Genomic DNA, 20,815 nt, shown 5'->3' on the forward strand with positions numbered 1-20,815 from the left:
ATTAAGGAAGTTGTGCGAGTATATATATCATCATAGACACTCAATGTCCCTACCATACCACTGTAAGAATAGGAGTCTAGGTAACCTTAGATGGCTGGATACGGTCAATGGAAAGAAGGCGCGTTCCTCTCTACCTCTCCAAAGTATATGTCACATGATGTAAGGCTTGTATTTTCCCATTATGCGCCCTTCCTATTCTTTTTCTCCTTTTTTTGCTTTTTGCTCCGTCACGTCGGTGAATTCAGGCCTGCTGACTCGACCGAAGTAAGCAACATTTAACACACGCTTATGGATTGGCCAAGCAGGATGGAGACAAGCATACATGCATATCGACGTGGGCAACTTCCATAGATCCCGATTTCGGGTTTCTTATTGCATCCCGACCACAACATGGTATCTCCTCCTCCGTTTTCTCCAGCGACGGCATCATTGCGGCCAGGCGATCATTCTCAGCTTGTTTCCACAACATGATTGAAGCCATACCAAGGGAGATATCCTATCAACGGCGCCTGGCAACAGCCTAGGGACGGCCCGCTGCGTGTCATATTTTACAAAGACCAGAGATATTGCTAATACTACATCCATGCTAATTATGCTGGAAGTCAGCAATGACGTTGCATCGATTGTGGATGATGAAGACCGCGAGCTCCACCTCAGTTCACGATATATCACTAAACCTAGAGGGCTTCAGGAGGGAATTCAGGTAGCCACTAGCAGAGATTTACAGGATCAGCCAGGGATCAGATATCTGTCCAGCTTCACTAATGCGGCCTGCAGTGGGCAAGACACGAGCGACGCCTGTACTCTAGAGTCAGTCAGTGTGTTGTCCATCCAGTCAGCAGAGAGATCTTTAGCTTGTGGTGTTGACAAGGATCATCATTGTCAAGTTATTGACCGGGATAGGCTGTCTGGGAGGGCCACTCATCTCTTGCATCTCCTGTTTGGACTACTCAATCAGCAATCAATCAATCGAGCTTTGAGTTTTGAGCGCTCCGTATTGCTATGTGCGGGGTTGACTCCCATCCCCATCAACTGCTGATGGGGGTCAAGAGCCAATTTTGCATAGCCCAATAGATACGGTTCAAATAAAATCAAGAGAGGCTTCAGGCCTCTTCTAATAGCTTCCTATCTAATGGTCCCACTGATTGTCTAGCTTGCGGTCTACATCAATCCGTACGCGTGCATGCTGGATGGATGTATGGGTACACGACTCTAGGCGGACCACAGTCATGCGATAAATCTGCATAAGAAATTCCCTGTACCAGAAAAAACAATGAAACTACTTGGCACGGCTGGAGTTGGCGTCGTCGTTGCCGGAGTCAGGAAAGTATAGTTACAAATCAGGTGATTTGTGAGGGGTACCGTAGGTAACGGTAAGAGATAAAAGGAAAGCCCCTCCTCGTAGCTCTGATCCGTCGAAGTATAAAAACAACCTCTCCACCCCCAGTTTCTCTCAGATCGTTCCCTGTCCACAAACAATCAACTTGCTATTACCACAGATATCTTTCAAACCAATACCAACCACATCAATCAAAATGGGTACGTTTGATTGTACTCTGCCTGCTGCTCGAGTCTTGGATCTACCACTACAGCCCAGCCTTCTCCAGTCATCAAGCAGCCACAGGATCTGATGCTAATTTATATTACTTGATAGGTTCCGACCACACCTGCAGCTGCGGCTCCTCCTGCCAGTGCCCCTCCGGCGCCTGCCAATGCCCTGTACGTATATATTCGCTCTTTTACCAAGGAGTTCGAAACTAATCCGTCGTCCGCCTGGTTCAGAAATAAATAACCACCGAGTTACCCCGATCTAGAACTGCCATCGTCAAGTTATAGCACTCTCAGCATTCAACAATGCGAACAGTGTTCACGTTCTACGGGTTGCGAGAAATATGGGACTTTCGTTAAGGAGGACTTTGTTTTGTTAGCATTGCCTCGTCGCAGTCTCCAGCTGTCAATCATGACGACTAGCGATGGAGTTACATCTGAGTAATCTCAATTTCTTACGGAGAAGTCTGTTTTACTTGATCGTAGTCCATAAGTTTACAACCCTGAACGTAGATGCAACTGAACTTGGAAGGGGCCACTAATGCCTCTGGAAATATATTAACAATTATTAACATTCACATAAATCTGCTCAAATTACAATATAGACATTTTTTGGTCCTGCATACTACTTTCCATCCCAGAATAACCAAATAGTTTCCTAACGTCCGGCTCATCTCTTGAAAAATTGTTTGAAATGTCGCTTCTCAACTCCCAAGGCAAGACTGCTGCATACAACTGAGATACTGCTGAGCGCCATAGCCAGGGCGGCCCAAACAGGGCTCAACCGGAAATGTTCATTCACAAGCACCACCCTCCCATCAATTATCCGTTCTGTCTGACCGATCACAATCGGATAGAATACACCCGCTGCAATGGGAATGAGACACACGTTATACAGAAGTGCCCAGAGGAAGTTGAGTTTGACACGGCGAAATACTCGGCGGCTCAAAAGAACGAGCTCTAATATGTTGCCAATATCAGAGTTGAGCAGTATGAAGCTTGCAGAACTGATTGCCACGTCGGAGCCGGAGGCCATGGCGACGCTGACATCTGCCGCAGCAAGGGCAGGTGCATCGTTGACACCATCTCCGACGAAAGCAACTATTGATCGTTGAATATTCCCTGTCTTTGCCTTCTTGTTGCCTCTGTTTGAGTTTGATTGAAACTCAAGAGTGCCTTGCTGCACTTGATTGACGAAATTTGCCTTCTCTGTCGGTAAAACCCCTGCCATGACGTGAGTGCGAGGAATGCCCAAGGAGTCTGCGACCGCATAGGCAGTCGTTTGATTATCACCAGTGCACATGAAGACCTCGACCTGGCGACCTTGAAGCTTAGCGACGACACGGGCGGCTTCAGGACGAATCGTCTCAGAAATGGCGAATACGATCACAGGAGTAAAAGGGGCCGGTTGTGAAGCTTCTGCTGCATCGCTTCGGCGCAGTGACAGTATCACCACAGATTTGCCTGTTGTTTGATACTTTGAAAGGACTGAAGACAGATAGTAATTATCTGTGCTGGGAGATGAAAGTTGTTGTAGCAGACGTTCGTTACCAATAGCAGCTTCATACTGGACATTCGTCGGTGAGGAAGCATTCTCTGATCCACCGTTGCCGAGATTGAGAGTGAATGTGCCTTGCATTCCATGTCCGGCGATTTCAGTGATATCAGAATCAACAACGTGAACAGTACGTGATTCTTTCTCTTGACAGAACTGGCGAATTGCCGTCGCGATTGGATGCTTGCTTTGCTCCTCTAAGCTCTGAGCAATGTTCCATGCAACAGATAGTTGTTCCAAGTTACCAGTGAGCACGTCATAATCGCTGATATGGAGGCTACCACTGTCTGTAAGCGTACCGGTCTTGTCAAAGACAACGGCATTCAACCGACTGGCCTCTTGGAATGCTTCACCGCCACCTTTAACAAGGATGCCATGTCGAGCTGCAACTCCTCCACCAACGAACAAAGCTGTGGGAGCAGCAAGTGCTAATCCACAGGGACAAGCAACTACAAACACGGCAATAGCAAAGTCCAAGCTCCAAAATGTCCAGCCCATGTGAGACGATTCAAGGTAATCCTGTGGCAAAACGCCTGCTGATGCCAGGGTTACCCAGGTAATAAATGTAATGATTGCAATCAGAGTGATGACGGGGACAAAGTGAGCTGTAAGGGTATCCACAGCTCTCTCGATGGAGGCTCTCTTACTTTGACCTTCGCGGACAACGGCAATGATCTGGTCGAGCATTGACAAACCACCCACACCAGTGAGCTGGACTTGAACGGGAGAGCCAACATTAATTGCACCGGCAAAGACTTGATCGCCTGCGCTTTTCTTCACCGGGGTGGATTCGCCAGTCAATGAACTTTCATCAAAGTGATAGGCTCCATTACCGACAATGATTCCATCTGCAGGTGGTGATGCGCCATGGGGAACGCTAACGATATCGCCGATCTCCAAAAGATCAGTGCTGATATTTTTATATCGTTCTGAACCCAATGTTCCCGAATTTTCCACAAGAATTGCTTCAGAAGGAAGTAATTGACCCAACGAAGCGACAGCATCGTCTGTTCGTTCCTTGCTATACGTTTCTAGGCAGCGCCCTGCAAGGATGAAAAGGGTCAAAAATACCACTGAGTCAAAGCAAGTTGAGCGATTGCCCTCTGGTCCTGTGCCATACACTGCGTCGAAGACAAGAGAAGCCAGCGATGAGAAATATGCCACCGCAGTACCAGCAGAAATCAAAAGATTCATGCTGCCAAAGCGAAAGAATCTCTGCATTAGAGGTGTGGGACTTCCAGGCCGCCACAGCGCATATATCTCTTTGAAAGCTCGCTTGTGAAACAGGTCTGCGCCATAGAACATAACTGGAGTGGTCAAGATCAGCAATGCCCAGTCCATACGACTGATCTGAAACCATTGCGGTGTCTCCAGGTATTTTCGGATCCTGTTCTCAGGTGATACGAAGCTCATAAACACCATTCCAATGAGAAACGTGGGGATTGAGATAACAAAGACAAAAAACAGTCGTCGAAGTAATTGGACTCGTGCTCTTTTTTGCATCAGTCGAGATCTTTCCTCGTTGCTGGGTGGACAGTAGACTTCTGAATGAAATCTTTTGTCGATGGAGTCAATGACGCTAAGGATAGATCTGATGGTAAGAGATGGGGGTTGTGGAAAGTATGTGATTGTGACGATTGGATTGTCGAGGGATGGCTGCTCCTCGACTTTTAATCCCGGGATGTTATTTAAAGCCCCTAGGACCCTGTCGATGCAACGATCATCGAATATGCCGTTGATACGGATGGATATAGTCCTGGCACCTGTTGGGGTGACTGCGCCAACGTCCGAGTTGACGGGAGATATGCTGTGAATCGAAGCATTGTATCCCAAATCTTCAATCTTCGCAATGATCTCATCGGCATTCTCTCTGCCTTCGAACTCGACTTTCCCACTGTGTGAAAGAAAGTTGATGACCACGTTTGTGATAAAGGGCAAGCTCTGCAGCCCTCTTGTAATGCTCTCCACGCACGACCCGCAAGTCAAACCGCTGATGGCCAGATCGACGACATACATATTCTGGTTACTGAGTGCTGAGACAGCTTTGCTATTGACATGATCCAGGATTGCTTCGAATCCCATATCTTCTATCTGCTCAATGATCTTGTCGATATCCGATCGAGATCCTGTCCAGCGCACCGCCGCGCTATGAGTGAGATTGTTGACGGAGATGTCGTCCACGAATTTGAGGTTTTCTCGAACGCCATTCATGATTGAGTTGGCGCATGCTGCACAGCTCATACCACCGACACTGATGATGGCGGAAAACTTTTGAAGGTTAGGCTGTGGTTGGAGAGGGTTTGGCATCATGTCGGCTCGTGAATCATTGGGAACAGTAGCTCCAGCTTCAACATCACCTTGGACCAAATTGATCAAAGGAGTTGTCGGACTGTCGTTCAAAGTTGATGAACTACTGTCATCGTCATGAAATTCCTGGTCAACAGGCATGATGTCTCCTGTATGTGTTGGGAAGCTCAATTGTCTCTCTGAACATAACCAACAATAGACAAAGCATCGAGTTTATTAGACAGGATTCATACTTAGATCACGTCGGACGCAGTCTATCATGTCAAGGAATCTTTTGATGGGCCATGATTTGTCAATGCGCGCCCACAGTAGCTAAATGTCGCATACCTGTCACGTCCACTACGGTGGGGGGAATTCGACGGGTACCCTGTAGGAATAGCCCGGTCTATCTCATTGTCCCCACCATGTTCGGAGTGGGCTATCGCTAAATCTATGATAAATCATGGTCAATGCTTGTAACAATGCGCACGCAGTCGATCGATGCAAAGTCTGCAAAGGACAGAGTCGTCGTACATCAAGTCGGAGTACGAACTTAGTACGTACAGGACTTTCAGATGCGATTGGATCATCAACAAGATGAAATAAAATTGGAACCAGGTGGGTCCGGGTGGACACCCTGGACTAGTTCTCCCGCTTCCCGCCAGACGGAAAATACCGATACCGTACGACACTTGTCACGGTATCGATGATATTTATACGAAAGATTTCCATATTAGCCTCAAAGTATGATCAGTGGCTGACTGAAATATGGAGCACGGAGTACTAGCTACGATAATCAATATCTCCACAGGTTTGTATCGACCCTGGCTACGCTAAGACTTGGAAGCCTTACAGCACATATCCCTGAAAGTCAAATGGGAAATAGAAATGTTGGCTATCAAACTCAGTGCACTACGTTTGGGCCGCCTTCGATCTTCGGCATGTTCATGATGATGGCTAGGCTCTTTATTGATAGGCAGGTGAGCTGTTCCGTTTTTTTGATAGCTTTTACTTCGTAGTCCTTGAGACATAAAGCGCTGAATGAAGAAGGTGCCAGTCCAAACAACTCCGTAGCCATCATTCCAACAGAGCTAGCACCCACGCTATTCTTTAACCATGGCATTTGAATACGACCCCACAGAAGTCGCTCCCAAAGTGATAGAAGCCCTAAGATCATTCTCCCAGCACATACGCAAACCAGGCTCAGAAGAGAACTTTGAGAAAGTCTTTGACATCATCCTGGGCCGAGTGAAAGAATACATTGCCGAAAATGCACCGATTACTATGGTCTTGCCAGCCTTTCCCTGGAAGAACCCTAATCTCGATAAAGTCCTGGGGCCTGATCCGGATTTAGGTGAGGAACTTGGACTATCAAGGTTGAATGATATATGCCAAAAAATCTCGAAGTTTTATCCTTATGGTGCACGGCTTATGCTTATATGTGATGTGCCTGTGTACAACGGTATGTTATCTTTATCAATATTGATATGCAATTGCTAATTCTGTTGTCTTAGACTTGGTTGGGATTCCTGATGAAGAGGCGTATGATTATGGTCTGCGTCTCCGGGAGCTAGCTCAAGAGAAGAAGTTCTCTTCTATACAATTCATCCGACTGATGGATTTGATGAGCTTGGGAGACGGCGAAAAGATTTCTAGATCAGATTATTTGGAGCTGGTCCCCACTATCAGAGAGAGACTGATGTCGAGCGACTACTTTGATCAAAGCTTCAATATTGAGACTGAACTTGAGATGAACCCGGATACTAAAGCTACGTTTGATGGGTTCTTCAGTCGTATCTCGGAAGATTTGAAATGGGGCAAGGGACTCGATGCAGCTGTTGTAACTGATCAGGCTGCGTACGACGTGGAGGTTGCAAAAGTAGTCAAAGTCATGATCCAGCGGCTTATCGTGAGTAACTCTTACATCTTCGGGGTTTTATGGAATGCTAATGATGTTGTGACATCAAAAAGGCGTACGAGAAGTTGATCAATGTGACCTTGGGCAGTCACATTCGCCTCTCAATTCATCCTTCAATAGGAAAGAACAAGATCTCAATACCTCTGCTCCCCCACGCAGGAAAGTTTGGTGACATGCCTTGGCACGCCAGCTTAGTAGTTCTCTCCAATGGAGAAATCCAGACAGGGGATGCAAAAGATTTCCGCGATAAGTACGACATCATCATGAAGAATGGCAGACCTTACTACTTCCGCGAGCGAAACGCGTTGTATGAGTGGTCAGTGCCGGTTGATATTCAGCATTCGTACAAGAGCCTGCTCTTTAAGAATCCGGGAGATGGAGAACAGACTCTGCAGGCGGACGATCGATTGAAACTTGCACGTTGCATTGTATCACACAAGGATCACACTGTGCATGTAGAAGGATTTACAGTACCGGAGGGTCAAGTTGCATGATCTCGATACACAGCTGTGCGATTTAAAGATCAAAGCCAAAGAATTCCATGTCATATAAACAGTATACTATATGCAGTAAGTGCTGTCGATCTAAAGTAATGCATGTAGCATATCCCGAGAATATGGTCATGTAGATCAGCATTGGCTGTCCAGTCCGTATCTAGTTAGGACATAGCAGTGCGGAATTTTTGCCATCTTACGACTCAGTTGACTTGGATTGGTAAATCGGACACGTATCTCTGAAACCTGCCGAGTTGAGTATACCCTAGTGTATACATATCACTGCATATGCGACGGATTTCAATGCGGGGTGACCCACAAACAGAGTTCGAAAAATACCTAGAAATGTGTTGTTCTGATCTGACCCAGCTTTAGAAAAGCTCAAGCGCAATAATGCCGCATCCAGATATAAACTGACTAACTTAATCCTCCCCGGCTATTATTGATTTGGTATATCCGGCATATCTATCTAGGTAGGCAATTGTGATGTGGAGTAGAGATTTCAACCGAGACTTGAGATAGCAATTCAATTTCTCTTACCTCACGCTTCCTGTTCAAATCTTACGGCATCTAGAAGAGAATCCCAAAACCTCAAGCCAAACTTGTTTATAGATTTCTATTTTCTCTGCTATAAAAAAGACGAGAACTCTATTATATCTGGTCATAAAAAATGGCGCAATCGACATATGATGAGAGATCACCTCTACTTCCTCGCTCACCGAGCGCAGTCGAGTCTGCCAAAACCAAAGACTCTGAAATTCCCAATGGGGGTACATGGGCCTGGCTACAAGTTCTAGCCGGCCATCTTGTGGTTTTCAATGTTTGGGGTTACATCACCTCGTAAGTTGTTTCCCAAGTCTATGTTCACGATTGCTTCGCATTGACAAGCACAATCAGATATGGGTTCTTTCAAGAATACTATGTCAAAAATTTGCAAATCAGCCCAGCCGATGCATCCTCCATTGGAGCCGTGCAGATGTTCATGGTCCATTTACTTGGCACTTTCTCTGGTCGGGCAATGGACGCTGGATACCTCCGAACCTGCATCGCAACAGGCTGCTTGTTGCAGGCACTAGGAGCATTTGCTACGTCTTTTGGCACCGAGCTATGGCATTTCTGGCTTGCACAAGGAATCTGCAGCGGAATTGGCCATGGACTCGTTTTCAGCCCAATGATCTCGTTATACTCGACTTGGTTTACTACTAAGCGAGTCATGGCCGTCTCGTTGGCATCCTGTGGGGCTGCTACTGGTGGGATGGTCTTTCCTGCCATTGGATACTACCTGTTTGACAGTCTGGGCTTTGCATGGACTGTGCGATTGATGGCCTTTATCATTGCTATGAATGGGCTCGTGGTGTCTGCAGTGACGAGAGCGAGGATACTGTCACGCAAGTCCAGCCCTTGGTTCGACTTTACTGCATTTAAAGAACTTTCGTACACCATGTTCTCGATTGGGTCGTTCTTTATCTTCGAGGGGATTTACTTTGCATACATTTACGTCAGTCTGCAGTTTCTTTTTCTCCTTCACTCAAGATTCCAACCTAACAGACTTGCAGGTGAGACAATTTGCCCAATCAAAGACCGACTTTTCCTTTCAGGAATCTCTTTTCCTGCTTTTCTTGATGAATGGCGTGGGACTCCCGAGTCGTGTCTTGGTCGCTTACATAGCCGACCGCTACCTAGGAGCAGTTAGGACTTGCATCCTAGTCTCCATACCCTGTGGAGCAATGCTGCTCTGCTGGATCGCAGTCGATTCACACCAAAGCATGCTAATTTGGGCTACTGTTTATGGAATTTTTGCCAATTGCGCGCTAAGTCAGTTGCCGGCGTCCAATGCGTACTTTGGAGCAAAAAATCCCGAGAAATCAGGTACTCGAGTTGGGACTATTACGACCATCAACAGCATACCGCTTTTGACTGGTCCGTATATTGCAGGGAAGCTCATTGCCTTGAATGGCGGAGACTACTTGTATGCACAGATATTTGGTGGTCTCTGTATCATTATTGGAGCATTGTTTCTGGTCGGGGCCCAATGGGCGGACACTCGGAAGCTGAAATAGTTGTAGCCCCAACGCATATTGCTTTTGGAACGGGATATAGATCAAATAATAGTAGTTTCTAGTTACAGGATGAGAAAAAACAAATTTAATATATCGGAACGCCTCCAGTGAAGAAATAAATCTCTCGGAACATCTCGGCATCAGCACAATGAGGGTGAAAGCTAGGCAACTGTGGGGGACCCCGTGTTGATGAATTGCCCAAACAGGAAAAAGGCGAAAAGTAAGCTTCATTACGAAAAGCAGCCTAGAGTTCACGGAAATCAAAGGCGCATCAGGCTAATCTTAGTGCTAACATAAATATTTCAGTAGACCGTGAGACTAATGACCCACTAGTCTATCGCACTAGCAAATCTGCTTTATGAGATGGCAGCGATGCTCATTGCCCGATTCGGATGAGCGGAGATTAAAGTTTGGTACGTCAGGTACGCCTGGTACGGTACGGTACGGGACGAGATCCATCCCCCCACATAAGTTGATCTCATGTAGCCCTAACCTTCGCGCCAAACAACCTGCTCCCGGAAAGCGCCGTCGACTTTCCTTTCTTTCTTTCTTTTTCTATTTTTCTATTTTTCGGACGACTCCTCACAAAAATAACAAGTGTATGGTGCAGGAAGGTATTCCATACATAGAATCGGAAAATTGGTCCCCTCATTGGACGGTTTCATTGACTGGCTGAGGCTGCAGCTGTCGTACGCTTAAGCGTCGATCTAGAACCAACCTATGCATCCTTGCATGAACCATGGTGCATATGTCAAGAAGACATAACTAAGGTTTTATTCGATTTCGGTCTCGTATCCATGTAGGTTATCGCTGATCCTTGACCTCTCATAAACGATCCCGCCGAGCTGACATTAGCAGCTACGACGCAGTGGCTGGCGGTATCGACTTGGCACATGCTTGAAGGAATAATCGTATGCCACGCTTGTGGAGACCAGGCTAGAGAAGTGGACCCAGTATATGCACACATACACCGTATTGTATCGTCTCAAATTGCAGTATTCGATTCTGCCGAATATTTTATTCTTCACTCTCTTTCGTCACTCCTAACGACCTAGTCTTTCTGACGGACAAATACCTTTGTTTTGGCTTTCAGTCGCAGCACAGCACAGACCAACAAGAGCCTTGAATCACGATGGCTACTCGAATCCGGTCAGAGGTAATTTCTTGCCCGTTGGCGTTCGTTTCCCGATATGGCATACACAAATCTTGGTCAAATATGGCCTGCAAATCCAGTTGCATCTATAGCACAACCTCCGCCTTGCACTGCCGCCCACTGTCCACCACATCTGTGATAGATGAGAATCAGACTAAGCCGCTTCATTTTCATGTACCTTTGTTCCCTGGCGTGCAGTTGCTAGACTTTGCAGGACCATTGGATGTCCTTGGTCTCCGTTCTCAGTATCCAGAAACATCTGGGCTTACGCTGACCTTGCTTTCGTCGACGCTCGAGCCAGTCTCAACCAAACCAGTCCCCCCACCAAGCGCCAGGTGGAACTTCAATCTTCCTCCTGGAACCAACACGAGTTTCAACCTAAAAGTTGTCCCCGATGTGACTTTCCAAGACTATCTCTCGGCATTAGCCCGAGGCAACATTGCAGACAATGGCGCAGATGGATCGCTCAAACCTATTGACGTGCTATTGATCCCCGGTGGCCCGGGCACACGGTTAGATCGTATCAACTCCGATCCAGCAGATACAAAGATTTCAAATACGCAAGAAGCGCAAGATTTCATCAAGGCGGTTGCATCACATGTTCGACACAGCGTCATCACAATCTGCACAGGCAGCCATGTTCTGGCTCAGACTGGTCTGCTCAATAATCTCGACGCCACTACCAATTCGGCCCGCTTCAAGGATGTTTCCACAGCAAATCATCCGCATAGTCGAAAAGTGAAGTGGCGGCCGAATAGACGATGGGTTCGGACTAGAGTACCCAATGCACCCACTTCTAGCACCTCGTCTCAGCTGAATACTACCACAATCCAGGATGGCTTGCGTCCGGGTATTGAGGTATGGTCGTCGGCTGGCGTTACGGCTGGGCTGGACCTTTTGTTGGAGTTTGTAAAAGTGCACTATGGAGGGGTGGAGGTGGCCCAACAAACTGCTAAGCGATTAGAATACCGCTGGGAACAAGATTGAGGGCTACCAGTCCTCTCATACCGGGCGGCGTGGTCCGATGTATTGGTGCACAGTTAGTCTGATACGGGTTGCATGTCGTACGAACATACGGAGCATACTGCAGGCATTGCTCCATATAGAATTATCCACTAAAATAGATAATGAATCAGTCTCCCCACAAATGAAGAGGTCACAAGAACCAACTATTGTAGACGAATCATATTTGGATGTCGGCTGATTTGCTTCTGCGAATGCGTGATTTTCGCCTGGCTTGCTGCAACCCCCGCCCTTAGATACAAGCCTGCTCAGTACGGAATACGCGGTATTGATAGGTATCAATTTGTCTGTCGATCGTTCTCCTGCTTTGGATTGAGCTAGTCTTGTCGAATCGAGATTCTCCTGGCAATGGTGGCAAGGAAGTGATGCGCTCGGCAATTGTAGAGCTCATAATAGAATGAGGCGTGGGCGACAGTATGGCGCTCTTGCCATAGTCGTAAATAAGATGTGATCTGTTCTCAGAGATTTATTGATTGGTCCATGTGCATCAGTGTAAGTAGTCCCCCCCCCTATACGCTTGAAACCGATGATGACTTAGAGGTTATAGGTACTGTTCTGCTCTGAGATAGCTTTTTGAAAAGTTGAAAGTGATATATTGTTCATTCTTTGAAGAAAAGATCTAGGGTTCAACCAGACTTCTTATACCCATTCCTGAAGGCCATATCTCCTCCCCTTTCCTGCTGCCTGTAATTGCGAAAAGGGACCTTGAGCACATTTGAGCACATTAGGGCAAACTCACTCAATACACATATATCAGACACGCCTGCACTACCGACGCACCTGCACTACAGACATCATGCTCGCCGCAGAAACCGTCCACCTTCAACCGAATCACCTACCCCCCGATTACAATGGGCACAACAGTAGCATATTCACCAACAAACAGCGGATATTCTTCCTACCTTGGCCACGCCCAGCCCCAGTTCAGGTTGAAAATGTACCGGTAGAAGAGAATGAAGAGATCAAGGAAAAACAAGTCCAGCAGCAACCCCAGCAACCGCAACTGCAGACAGAAAAACAACCTCAACAAGTGATATGTCCCTACACAGCTCACCTCAAAGCTGAAGAGGTCATGAGCATAGTTGAGGGCTATGGATACCACGAAAGAAAGGGCCCAGATGGAGAAGGCTGGCTAGGAAGAGCATCTTTCACGCCACGAGTACAGAAACACATCGTTGCCAACGAGATCATTCCAATGGTGCTGCCCGCTTTTCCCATGAAGAGCAACAACCGTATGGATAAGGTGTTGTGTGCACTACCTGATCTCGGAGAGGAGCTTGGCTTGGCTCGATTGAACAATCTTTGCTCTGATATCAAGGCTATCTATCCCCCTGGAGCATTTGTTGTGATTGTTACCGATGGTCTATGCTACAATGGTACACTACCTTCCCCTCCTTCCTCAATGTTTTTGCTAACAAAGGGTGATTAGACCTTGTAGGCATCTCTGACGGAGAAGTATGGGAATACGGACATCGCCTACGGCAGATTGCCCAAGAAAAAGGATACGCATGCATCCGATTCAACCGTATCATGAACTTGTTGGGCATTTACAGTGGCGCCGAGATCTCCAAGGATGAGTACACCCAGCTATGTGACAAAGCTCGATCCGAACTTCATCGTCGCTATGGTCGTCCGGGATTCGATGTTGACAAGTTCCTCAAGAGTGATGAGGATTATTTGAGGACCTATAATGGTATATTGATAATGAATTCACAGAGTTTGAGAATTGGTCGTATACTAAGAGTAACAGGATATGACAAATTTATGAAGGTCGATCTTCGCTTCAGCCCGGTGACAAAAAACTGCCCTGGCCCGAAGCAATATAAGAAAAAGGTCAAGCTTGTTGCAAAGTCAATGATTGTACGAGGAGTGGTACGTATTTGCCTCAGTAATTTCTTGATATAAAAACTCACTTATCTCTTGGATACAGGAATTCGCCGAATTAGTCCGCCAAATCTACCCAGACAGCCTCCGTCTCTCTATCCACCCTTCCTCCGGCCAAACCAAGCTCTCATGCCCATTGATCCCGCAACCAAACTCATTTTCCATGAGTCCCTGGCATAGTACCGTCGCCGTAACCAGAAGCGGCACTTTCGTTACTGCACACAAATCCCAACACCGTTCAGATGACAAGTATATGCTCATTCGCAAAGATGGGCAGCCGTACTATTTCCGCGAGAAATCGGGGCTCTTTGAGTGGGAAACGGAGAATGTGGAGTTTGAGCATGGTTACAAGCAGAATTTGGTGGTTAGAGAGACGACAGTGCAGAAGGAAGCGTCTTCTGATTCCGCCAGCGGATCATCTCCCAATGGCAATCTAGACGTTAGTCAATCTGGAGAGCTCTCTGAAGCCGACTTGGACAAGTTGGCTAAATTGGCTATTCTGCATAAGAGTTTCAGATTTGAATCTGCAAAGTAATTGAACAGCGGTGCTGCACATGTGGTAGAGTTGTACGCGATAAGTTGAACCAGCTTGCGAGGTGGATTTGCATTCCATGAGAGTTAAGAATGCGATATTTAATTGGGCTGTTTTGTATCTATTTCCAAACGTTATATAGGTTGCCTTTGCTTTCATATGAATTGCCATATCGGTTTAATACGTGTAAAGTTGAGAAGAAGCGATGTCTGCATTCTCCCAAACAATTGCGTAGAAAAGTTACACCGCATGAATTAGGGGAAAACAAACCTCAAAAAGAGCAGATTTAAGCCCCACCAAAAGAAATAGACTAATTTAGTCTCAGTTGGTCGATATATGTATGATAGTTAATCAATTATATAGAGGACCTCTCCCCCGGCTCTCTACATTTTAGGGCTAATTCTTGTTTCCCGCTACTCATACAGCATTGAACCACCAGGACACTGGGAAATCTTTGAAAATGCTCTCCATATCGATAATACGGCACATTCTCTGGTGTTCATTAATATATTGGCAATTAGTTATCGCCTCTGCGATACCTACCAAGCAAATTATTCTAGGTGTCCACCAACAACGAATTCACAATGACTCGCCTCAAGGCACAGGCCAGATCGTGATTTCCACAGGACAAATTGTTACGCTCAACGGCCTTCCATATTATTTACCACCTGAACCAGTGAATTCAATAATGCTTCCAGCCGGTGCAAAACTTAATTCTGGTCTGAATGCTTTGACAGTTTTTAGACCAACTTCTCTACCTTTTGGCAAGGAAGAGCTTGAGACTACTGTTGAGAGTTACTTAAGTGAAGATGATGTTTTTGCAAATGAGTTTCTGCAAGGTAATCCTGGGCATTTTAAACTAAAAGAATGATTCTAATAACTTGGCAGTGATCTACATACGCTCAAACGAGGAAACAGATAACACCCTATCTCACTCAAACCTAACAAGGTACAGTGCCAAATTAGTTCTCACGGGATCAGCCGATCTCCCCCCTGGGCCTTACTTTCTCTCCTCCGAAGGCCACGTATATCAGGCCTTGAGACTACTCGCCGATACCCAGGGAGCGTTTTCCCAAAGTCTTGTAGTCAATACAGCAGATGGCTCTTATTCACCATTACCAGCGGCTTTACCGGGTGTTGACTCAGCTATTGCTATACCATCACGTCTATACTTCACAAAGACTTCATCTCAGCCATTGGCAGGTGTACGACTCGCTGTCAAGGACATTTTTGATATTGAGGGTATCCACACTTCAGCTGGTAGTCGAGCTTGGTACCACTTTTACCCTCCTGCGAATGCAACGAGTCCCGTTGTAAATGCTCTCGTTGATGCGGGTGCCATCATCGTGGGAAAAGTAAAAACATCTCAATTTGCCAACGGACAACTAGCCACCGCAGACTGGATTGACTACCACTCCCCTTTCAACCCGCGAGGGGACGGATACCAACAACCATTCTCATCTTCCACCGGTGCCGGTGTTGGTATCGCTTCATATGACTGGTTAGATCTAGCACTTGGGACAGATACAGGAGGATCAATTCGCTTTCCGTCACAGGCCAATGGTGTGTTTGGCATTCGAGCATCACATGGAGCTGCAAAGTTGGAGGCAGTTGTTCCATTAGCTCCTCAATTTGATACTGCTGGTCTTATTGCGCGGAATCCGGCTGTTTGGAAGGCTGCTAGTCAGATAATATACCCAGATACAGAATTCAACTGGTCTGCATATCCGAAGAGGATTCAAACGGCTTTTACGAGCCCGTTAGACTCGTCTGATCAGATTGATGCTATGGTAGAGGAGTTTCTAGAGCGGTTAACCGATCATCTATCAGCCTCTCTGGTCAATCTCGATATTCCTGCATTATGGACACAAACCCATCCCTCGAGTATGTCCTCAGATTTGACGGAAGCAATCGACAAGATCTACCCAACCATCATCGGCATTGAACAGGCACGCCTCGTCCGCGACCCGTTCTACACCGATTACAAAGCCCAACACTCCGGACGCCGGCCCTTCGTAAACCCAGCGCCACGAATCCGCTGGGGATATGGCGACTCCCTGCCAAACGGAACTTTCCAAGAAGCAATCACCAATCAGACAGCATTTCAATCCTGGATCGCCAATAACGTATTGAAACCCAACCCTCAATCATGCTCGGAAAGTCTCTTGGTATACGTCGAATCCGCTACTAGAACGCCATTATATCGTGACTTCTACCGCGATGAACCTACTATCCCCTTTGGTTCCGGCGCGAATATGATTAGTGTTTATGCTGGTGTGCCGGACATGGTGGTACCAATTGGCGAAAAGACGTACGTTAGTCAAGTGACTGATCTCGAGGAGATGTCGCCGGTTAGTGTGGATTTGGTGGCTGCTAGGGGTTGCGATGGGATGCTTTTTCAGTTGGTTGATGAGCTTGTTCAAGTGGGAATACTCAAAAAGGTCAAGGCTGGTCGGTCGTTGGTTAGTGGTGGAGATGTTTTGTTTTGATCAGAGATAAGAGCCTTCCAGGTCTTGGACTGTATTGACACTTCCCAGCAGATATGACATAAATGTAGTATGTGATGTACAAATGATTATTATGAAACAAATGGAGAGATCAAGGCAGAGCAGTATCTTGCCATGCATCATATGTCCCCCATACACCAGCCAACCAACTAATAAACCCAGTCGTACTAGGTGGCACACCAAGACCTTTCTCAAAGCTCCAGTGCGCGCACAGCGGAGCCCAAGCCAGGTTATTAACCAGTCTCTTCCTCCAGCTGCGAATCTCAGCCTGTCGTGCAGCCTCTAGCTCCGCATCCGCGACTGCAATTGACTTTTCCCCAGCCGACACCTGTCTCTGTTCTTCTTGTTCCTTCTGGCTATACAGAACCGACTCGCGAGACAGTTTCACAAATTGGAGCAAGACATATGCGAACCAAGCGCGTATACTCCACAAGGTCCATTTACCCATGCCACCTGTCCGCTTAATCAGCGAATCGCCTGCGATCCCATTCGAGGCCAGATAAGTAACATTTTCAGTAAACTGATAAAATAGCATCGATAGCACCTCTAAATACGCTACGGTGCGCAGAACGGGGTCTCTAGGCGGCGATTTATAAGTTGACGAACCCCACGCCCACATGGAGACCAGCCCCAGAAGACGAAGCGTAAAGCGAGTTTTGGACATGAGATCAGAGAATGCTAGCAACGGCGGTCGCGCGGATGAGACATTAGTTGCTGGTGGTGGGATGGCAGGAATGTCCCGACCGAGCCTGCGCAAGAGCCACAATCGTATAGTGAGGCGTAGTCTTGCTAGCGGAGACGAGGCCAGGAGGTAATGTAATGAATGAGAGATGTAGTTCAAGTTGGCGAGCACGATATCCAGACCAGCTTTTGTGGATAGGAGCCTATAAAATTAGATATGCCTGTAAATTCGATCAATTTTGACAACTCACCTATTCAACCTGAGGACAATCTCATCCGTCTTGAGGACAGCAGACACAACCGCGTCCGAGACGGCCTTTTGGCGGGGAATTGTCTTTGGCGCATCACTGCGAGATGCCGGAGATGTGCCCTCCGGCTTTTCTGATGATTCAGATTGATCTGACATATCTGCCCCATCAACCGATATGTGTTTCTGTGCCTGACAGAAATTCAGCAATTGGGATTCACGCACGGGGGATGAGCGCTATAAAAGTAGTGGTTCAAAATGGACTGTGACAGTTCCGTCTGGTTGATAAGCCGTCAGCCGAGGTCCAATCGGTACTCCGCCCAGATCAGCCACCGTGGCTGGTGACATGTACTGTGAACATTTAGTCATTTACTACATAAACTGTTGAGTTAGGGTTCTGCTCAGGAGCCAGGAGTCGAGTCAGTGCATGTCTCAAGACATTGGCCAGCATTCCGTTTTCCGTTGCTATGGTTTTGTCGGACCTGGGCCCCGGCAAATGATCACGGGTCAGGTCTGTCGTGTTGTACGAATTACAAAGCAACTTTGTTTCTTAGCCTTTTGAACCACATATCGTACCACACTCTCTTCAGCGTGGAAAGAGACAAATTGACTACAGTCTATTCTGTTCCAGGTCCACAATTTTATATAATTTTTTCTGATTCTTTAAAATAAGATAAGATACTCCGTACATCTGTGGAGCAATTGATCTCGCCGTTGCGGAATTGGCCGAGGCTTGAATGGATGGACTTATTGTTTGATGTTATGCAGCGCGACCCGACGCCAACGCATCTATGTAGACATGTGGAAGTAGACAGGTAGGAGCAGATAGGCGGAATCTGAACCGTCCTCGCTGGCATTGAATATTGACTGAGTATGCTTTCAAAGGTTATACTGTTGAATAACTATTGAGAATGATAGAATCCATGACTACGGCGTACTATATCTCGATTAGGGATAAAGTTCGTTTTTTTACATTATTTACCTATGCCCACGTCGATGGACCAGCTCTCGAGCCAGTCTCCAAGTACTAACTATCTCCAAGCCCTAAGCCCGGCCTCCTTATCATCCCCAAATCCTTCCCCAATCATCTCCAAGCTGGTTTCCAAAACCCCCGGCTAGTCAGTGAGTCCCTGATAAGTCAGCAAGCGAGCTTATTTACGCACTTGTACAAATATCTACCCCACGGATGTACCTGCAAGATTTCTAGAAACTCCATGGTATGAAATAGATCTAGATCGATATAGTAGATTCAAGAACGCAGCGAATCAGATTGTAGCGTACAAATAAGATGTTCTCGTGGAAGAAATGGTTACGAGCGGATGACGAGTCGCGCTATGGTCCACCGTAATAAGCTCATACAGCCTGTCCGGTCGGAGCCATCCGCGTTGCTTGGCGGCTTCCGTAAACAACAACAGAACTAAGTTAACTTAGCCTATGCTGAACAACCAGCCTCCCTTTAACTTCCTCCTGCAACTCCCCCACAAATTCCACCGCCGCTTCGGATTCGATCTCTTGTCGCGTGGTAATTCTCGTCGACTGGAATGTGATTTGCGCTTCTAGCAATTGACCGTCATACCATCAACCGTCATCTGGCCTGCCTTCCTTGCTCGCGATATCGGACGCGATCAATCATAATCCCCTCTATTCAACAATTGAGCGATAATCGAAGAACAAGATGTCTGTCAAATTCCAGCAAGAGACCATTCGTACCACCGGTGTCAAGCCAGAGGACTTGACACCAAAGGACCTGGTGCACAAGGTCGGCGAGCGTCTTACGGGCGGCGACACTCACACCGGCTATCTCGCTGTATGTCGAGTCGCTTTCCTCAGTATGCCCGCTGTCAATGCTAATGAAGAACAAACCAGGCCTACTTGAAACAACTCCAGACAAATCCCCTTCGCACGAAGATGCTCACGTCCGGTGTCCTCTCGGCCCTGCAAGAATTCGTCGCCTCGTGGCTCGCTCATGATGTCAGCAAGCATGGCCATTACTTCAGCTCCCGTGTGCCGAAGATGGCACTCTACGGAATGTTCATCAGTGCTCCCATGGGCCACGTTCTCATTGGAATTCTGCAGAAGCTTTTTGCGGGTCGGACGAGTTTGAAAGCCAAGATTTTGCAGATCTTGGTTAGCAATTTGATTGTACGTTCCTATTCATTTATGCAGTCGAGAATGTTTGGCTGATGATTGTAGATTGCCCCCATCCAAAACTCTGTATACCTGGTCTCCATGGCCATCATCGCTGGTGCCCGCACTTTCCACCAAGTCCGCGCCACCGTGCGCGCCGGTTTCATGCCCGTCATGAAAGTCAGCTGGATCACATCCCCCATCGCTCTGGCCTTTGCTCAGTACTTCCTCCCCGAACACACTTGGGTTCCATTCTTCAACATCGTTGGATTTATTATTGGCACATACGTCAACACCCACACCAAGAAGAAGCGTCTCGAAGCTTTGCGACGACAGTATGACCAGCGACGTGGCGGGCCTCCTGGTCCTCCTGGTCCTTACCCTCCTCCTGGCAGTGAATACAGCCGTCGCGACTAGACTAATGAGATGGGTCAACTCATTTCATCTTAAATGTAAATGATACCAAGGGTGGAGGAAGCAAGGGTGGGAACAATAAGTGCTTTGGAATATGTTATGATATATTTCAGTATCATAATTGTTTAGTGCTTTTTTGGAACGGCGTCAATTTCGATACATATACAACATACAGATGTCTCGGCCAGTATATTGTTTTCGACAAACGAACTGGGCAGGAAAGGTCGATAGTTATTCTATAAGCTTCCTTCTGTTTGCATCTTTGCTTGTCATGTATGTAATGTTTCCTTTGTATTCTTTATGAGCTTTTTATTCGACATCTTATACCTCAGATCACCATCTGGGCGATCTGGTAATTTGAAGAGTATTATGATTGTTAAATACTT

General features: G+C 46.9%; 8 protein-coding genes across 8 annotated transcripts; 6 read left to right on the forward strand and 2 right to left on the reverse strand.

Moving 5' to 3' along the window:
• Positions 1-2,218: 2,218 nt before the first annotated feature.
• EYB26_001907 (uncharacterized protein) lies at positions 2,219-4,516 on the reverse strand (the record flags this gene model as incomplete). The annotated part of the gene is made up of 1 exon (XM_054261215.1): positions 2,219-4,516. One exon carries the CDS (start codon positions 4,514-4,516, stop codon positions 2,219-2,221), a length of 2,298 nt encoding a protein of 765 aa, XP_054117190.1.
• Positions 4,517-6,505: 1,989 nt separating this feature from the next.
• On the forward strand, positions 6,506-7,801 carry EYB26_001908 (uncharacterized protein; the record flags this gene model as incomplete). Its single annotated transcript, XM_054261216.1, has 3 exons — positions 6,506-6,851; positions 6,904-7,298; positions 7,361-7,801. The coding sequence occupies 3 exons, from the start codon at positions 6,506-6,508 to the stop codon at positions 7,799-7,801; spliced, it is 1,182 nt and encodes a 393-aa protein (XP_054117191.1).
• Positions 7,802-8,471: 670 nt separating this feature from the next.
• Positions 8,472-9,861, forward strand: EYB26_001909 (uncharacterized protein; the record flags this gene model as incomplete). The annotated part of the gene is made up of 3 exons (XM_054261217.1): positions 8,472-8,641; positions 8,699-9,299; positions 9,358-9,861. The coding sequence occupies 3 exons, from the start codon at positions 8,472-8,474 to the stop codon at positions 9,859-9,861; spliced, it is 1,275 nt and encodes a 424-aa protein (XP_054117192.1).
• A 1,216-nt stretch (positions 9,862-11,077) lies between these two features.
• On the forward strand, positions 11,078-12,001 carry EYB26_001910 (uncharacterized protein; the record flags this gene model as incomplete). Its single annotated transcript, XM_054261218.1, has 1 exon — positions 11,078-12,001. One exon carries the CDS (start codon positions 11,078-11,080, stop codon positions 11,999-12,001), a length of 924 nt encoding a protein of 307 aa, XP_054117193.1.
• An 832-nt stretch (positions 12,002-12,833) lies between these two features.
• On the forward strand, positions 12,834-14,456 carry EYB26_001911 (uncharacterized protein; the record flags this gene model as incomplete). Its single annotated transcript, XM_054261219.1, has 4 exons — positions 12,834-13,413; positions 13,467-13,730; positions 13,788-13,909; positions 13,968-14,456. 4 exons carry the CDS (start codon positions 12,834-12,836, stop codon positions 14,454-14,456), a joined length of 1,455 nt encoding a protein of 484 aa, XP_054117194.1.
• A 457-nt stretch (positions 14,457-14,913) lies between these two features.
• On the forward strand, positions 14,914-16,942 carry EYB26_001912 (uncharacterized protein; the record flags this gene model as incomplete). The annotated part of the gene is made up of 2 exons (XM_054261220.1): positions 14,914-15,292; positions 15,342-16,942. The coding sequence occupies 2 exons, from the start codon at positions 14,914-14,916 to the stop codon at positions 16,940-16,942; spliced, it is 1,980 nt and encodes a 659-aa protein (XP_054117195.1).
• A 109-nt stretch (positions 16,943-17,051) lies between these two features.
• On the reverse strand, positions 17,052-18,047 carry EYB26_001913 (uncharacterized protein; the record flags this gene model as incomplete). Its single annotated transcript, XM_054261221.1, has 2 exons — positions 17,052-17,844; positions 17,893-18,047. 2 exons carry the CDS (start codon positions 18,045-18,047, stop codon positions 17,052-17,054), a joined length of 948 nt encoding a protein of 315 aa, XP_054117196.1.
• A 1,516-nt stretch (positions 18,048-19,563) lies between these two features.
• Positions 19,564-20,432, forward strand: EYB26_001914 (uncharacterized protein; the record flags this gene model as incomplete). Its single annotated transcript, XM_054261222.1, has 3 exons — positions 19,564-19,695; positions 19,755-20,030; positions 20,082-20,432. The coding sequence occupies 3 exons, from the start codon at positions 19,564-19,566 to the stop codon at positions 20,430-20,432; spliced, it is 759 nt and encodes a 252-aa protein (XP_054117197.1).
• Between the last annotated feature and the right edge of the window lie 383 nt (positions 20,433-20,815).

This window comes from Talaromyces marneffei, chromosome 1 (genome assembly GCF_009556855.1).
Source record: "Talaromyces marneffei chromosome 1, complete sequence".
Lineage (NCBI taxonomy): Eukaryota > Fungi > Ascomycota > Eurotiomycetes > Eurotiales > Trichocomaceae > Talaromyces > Talaromyces marneffei.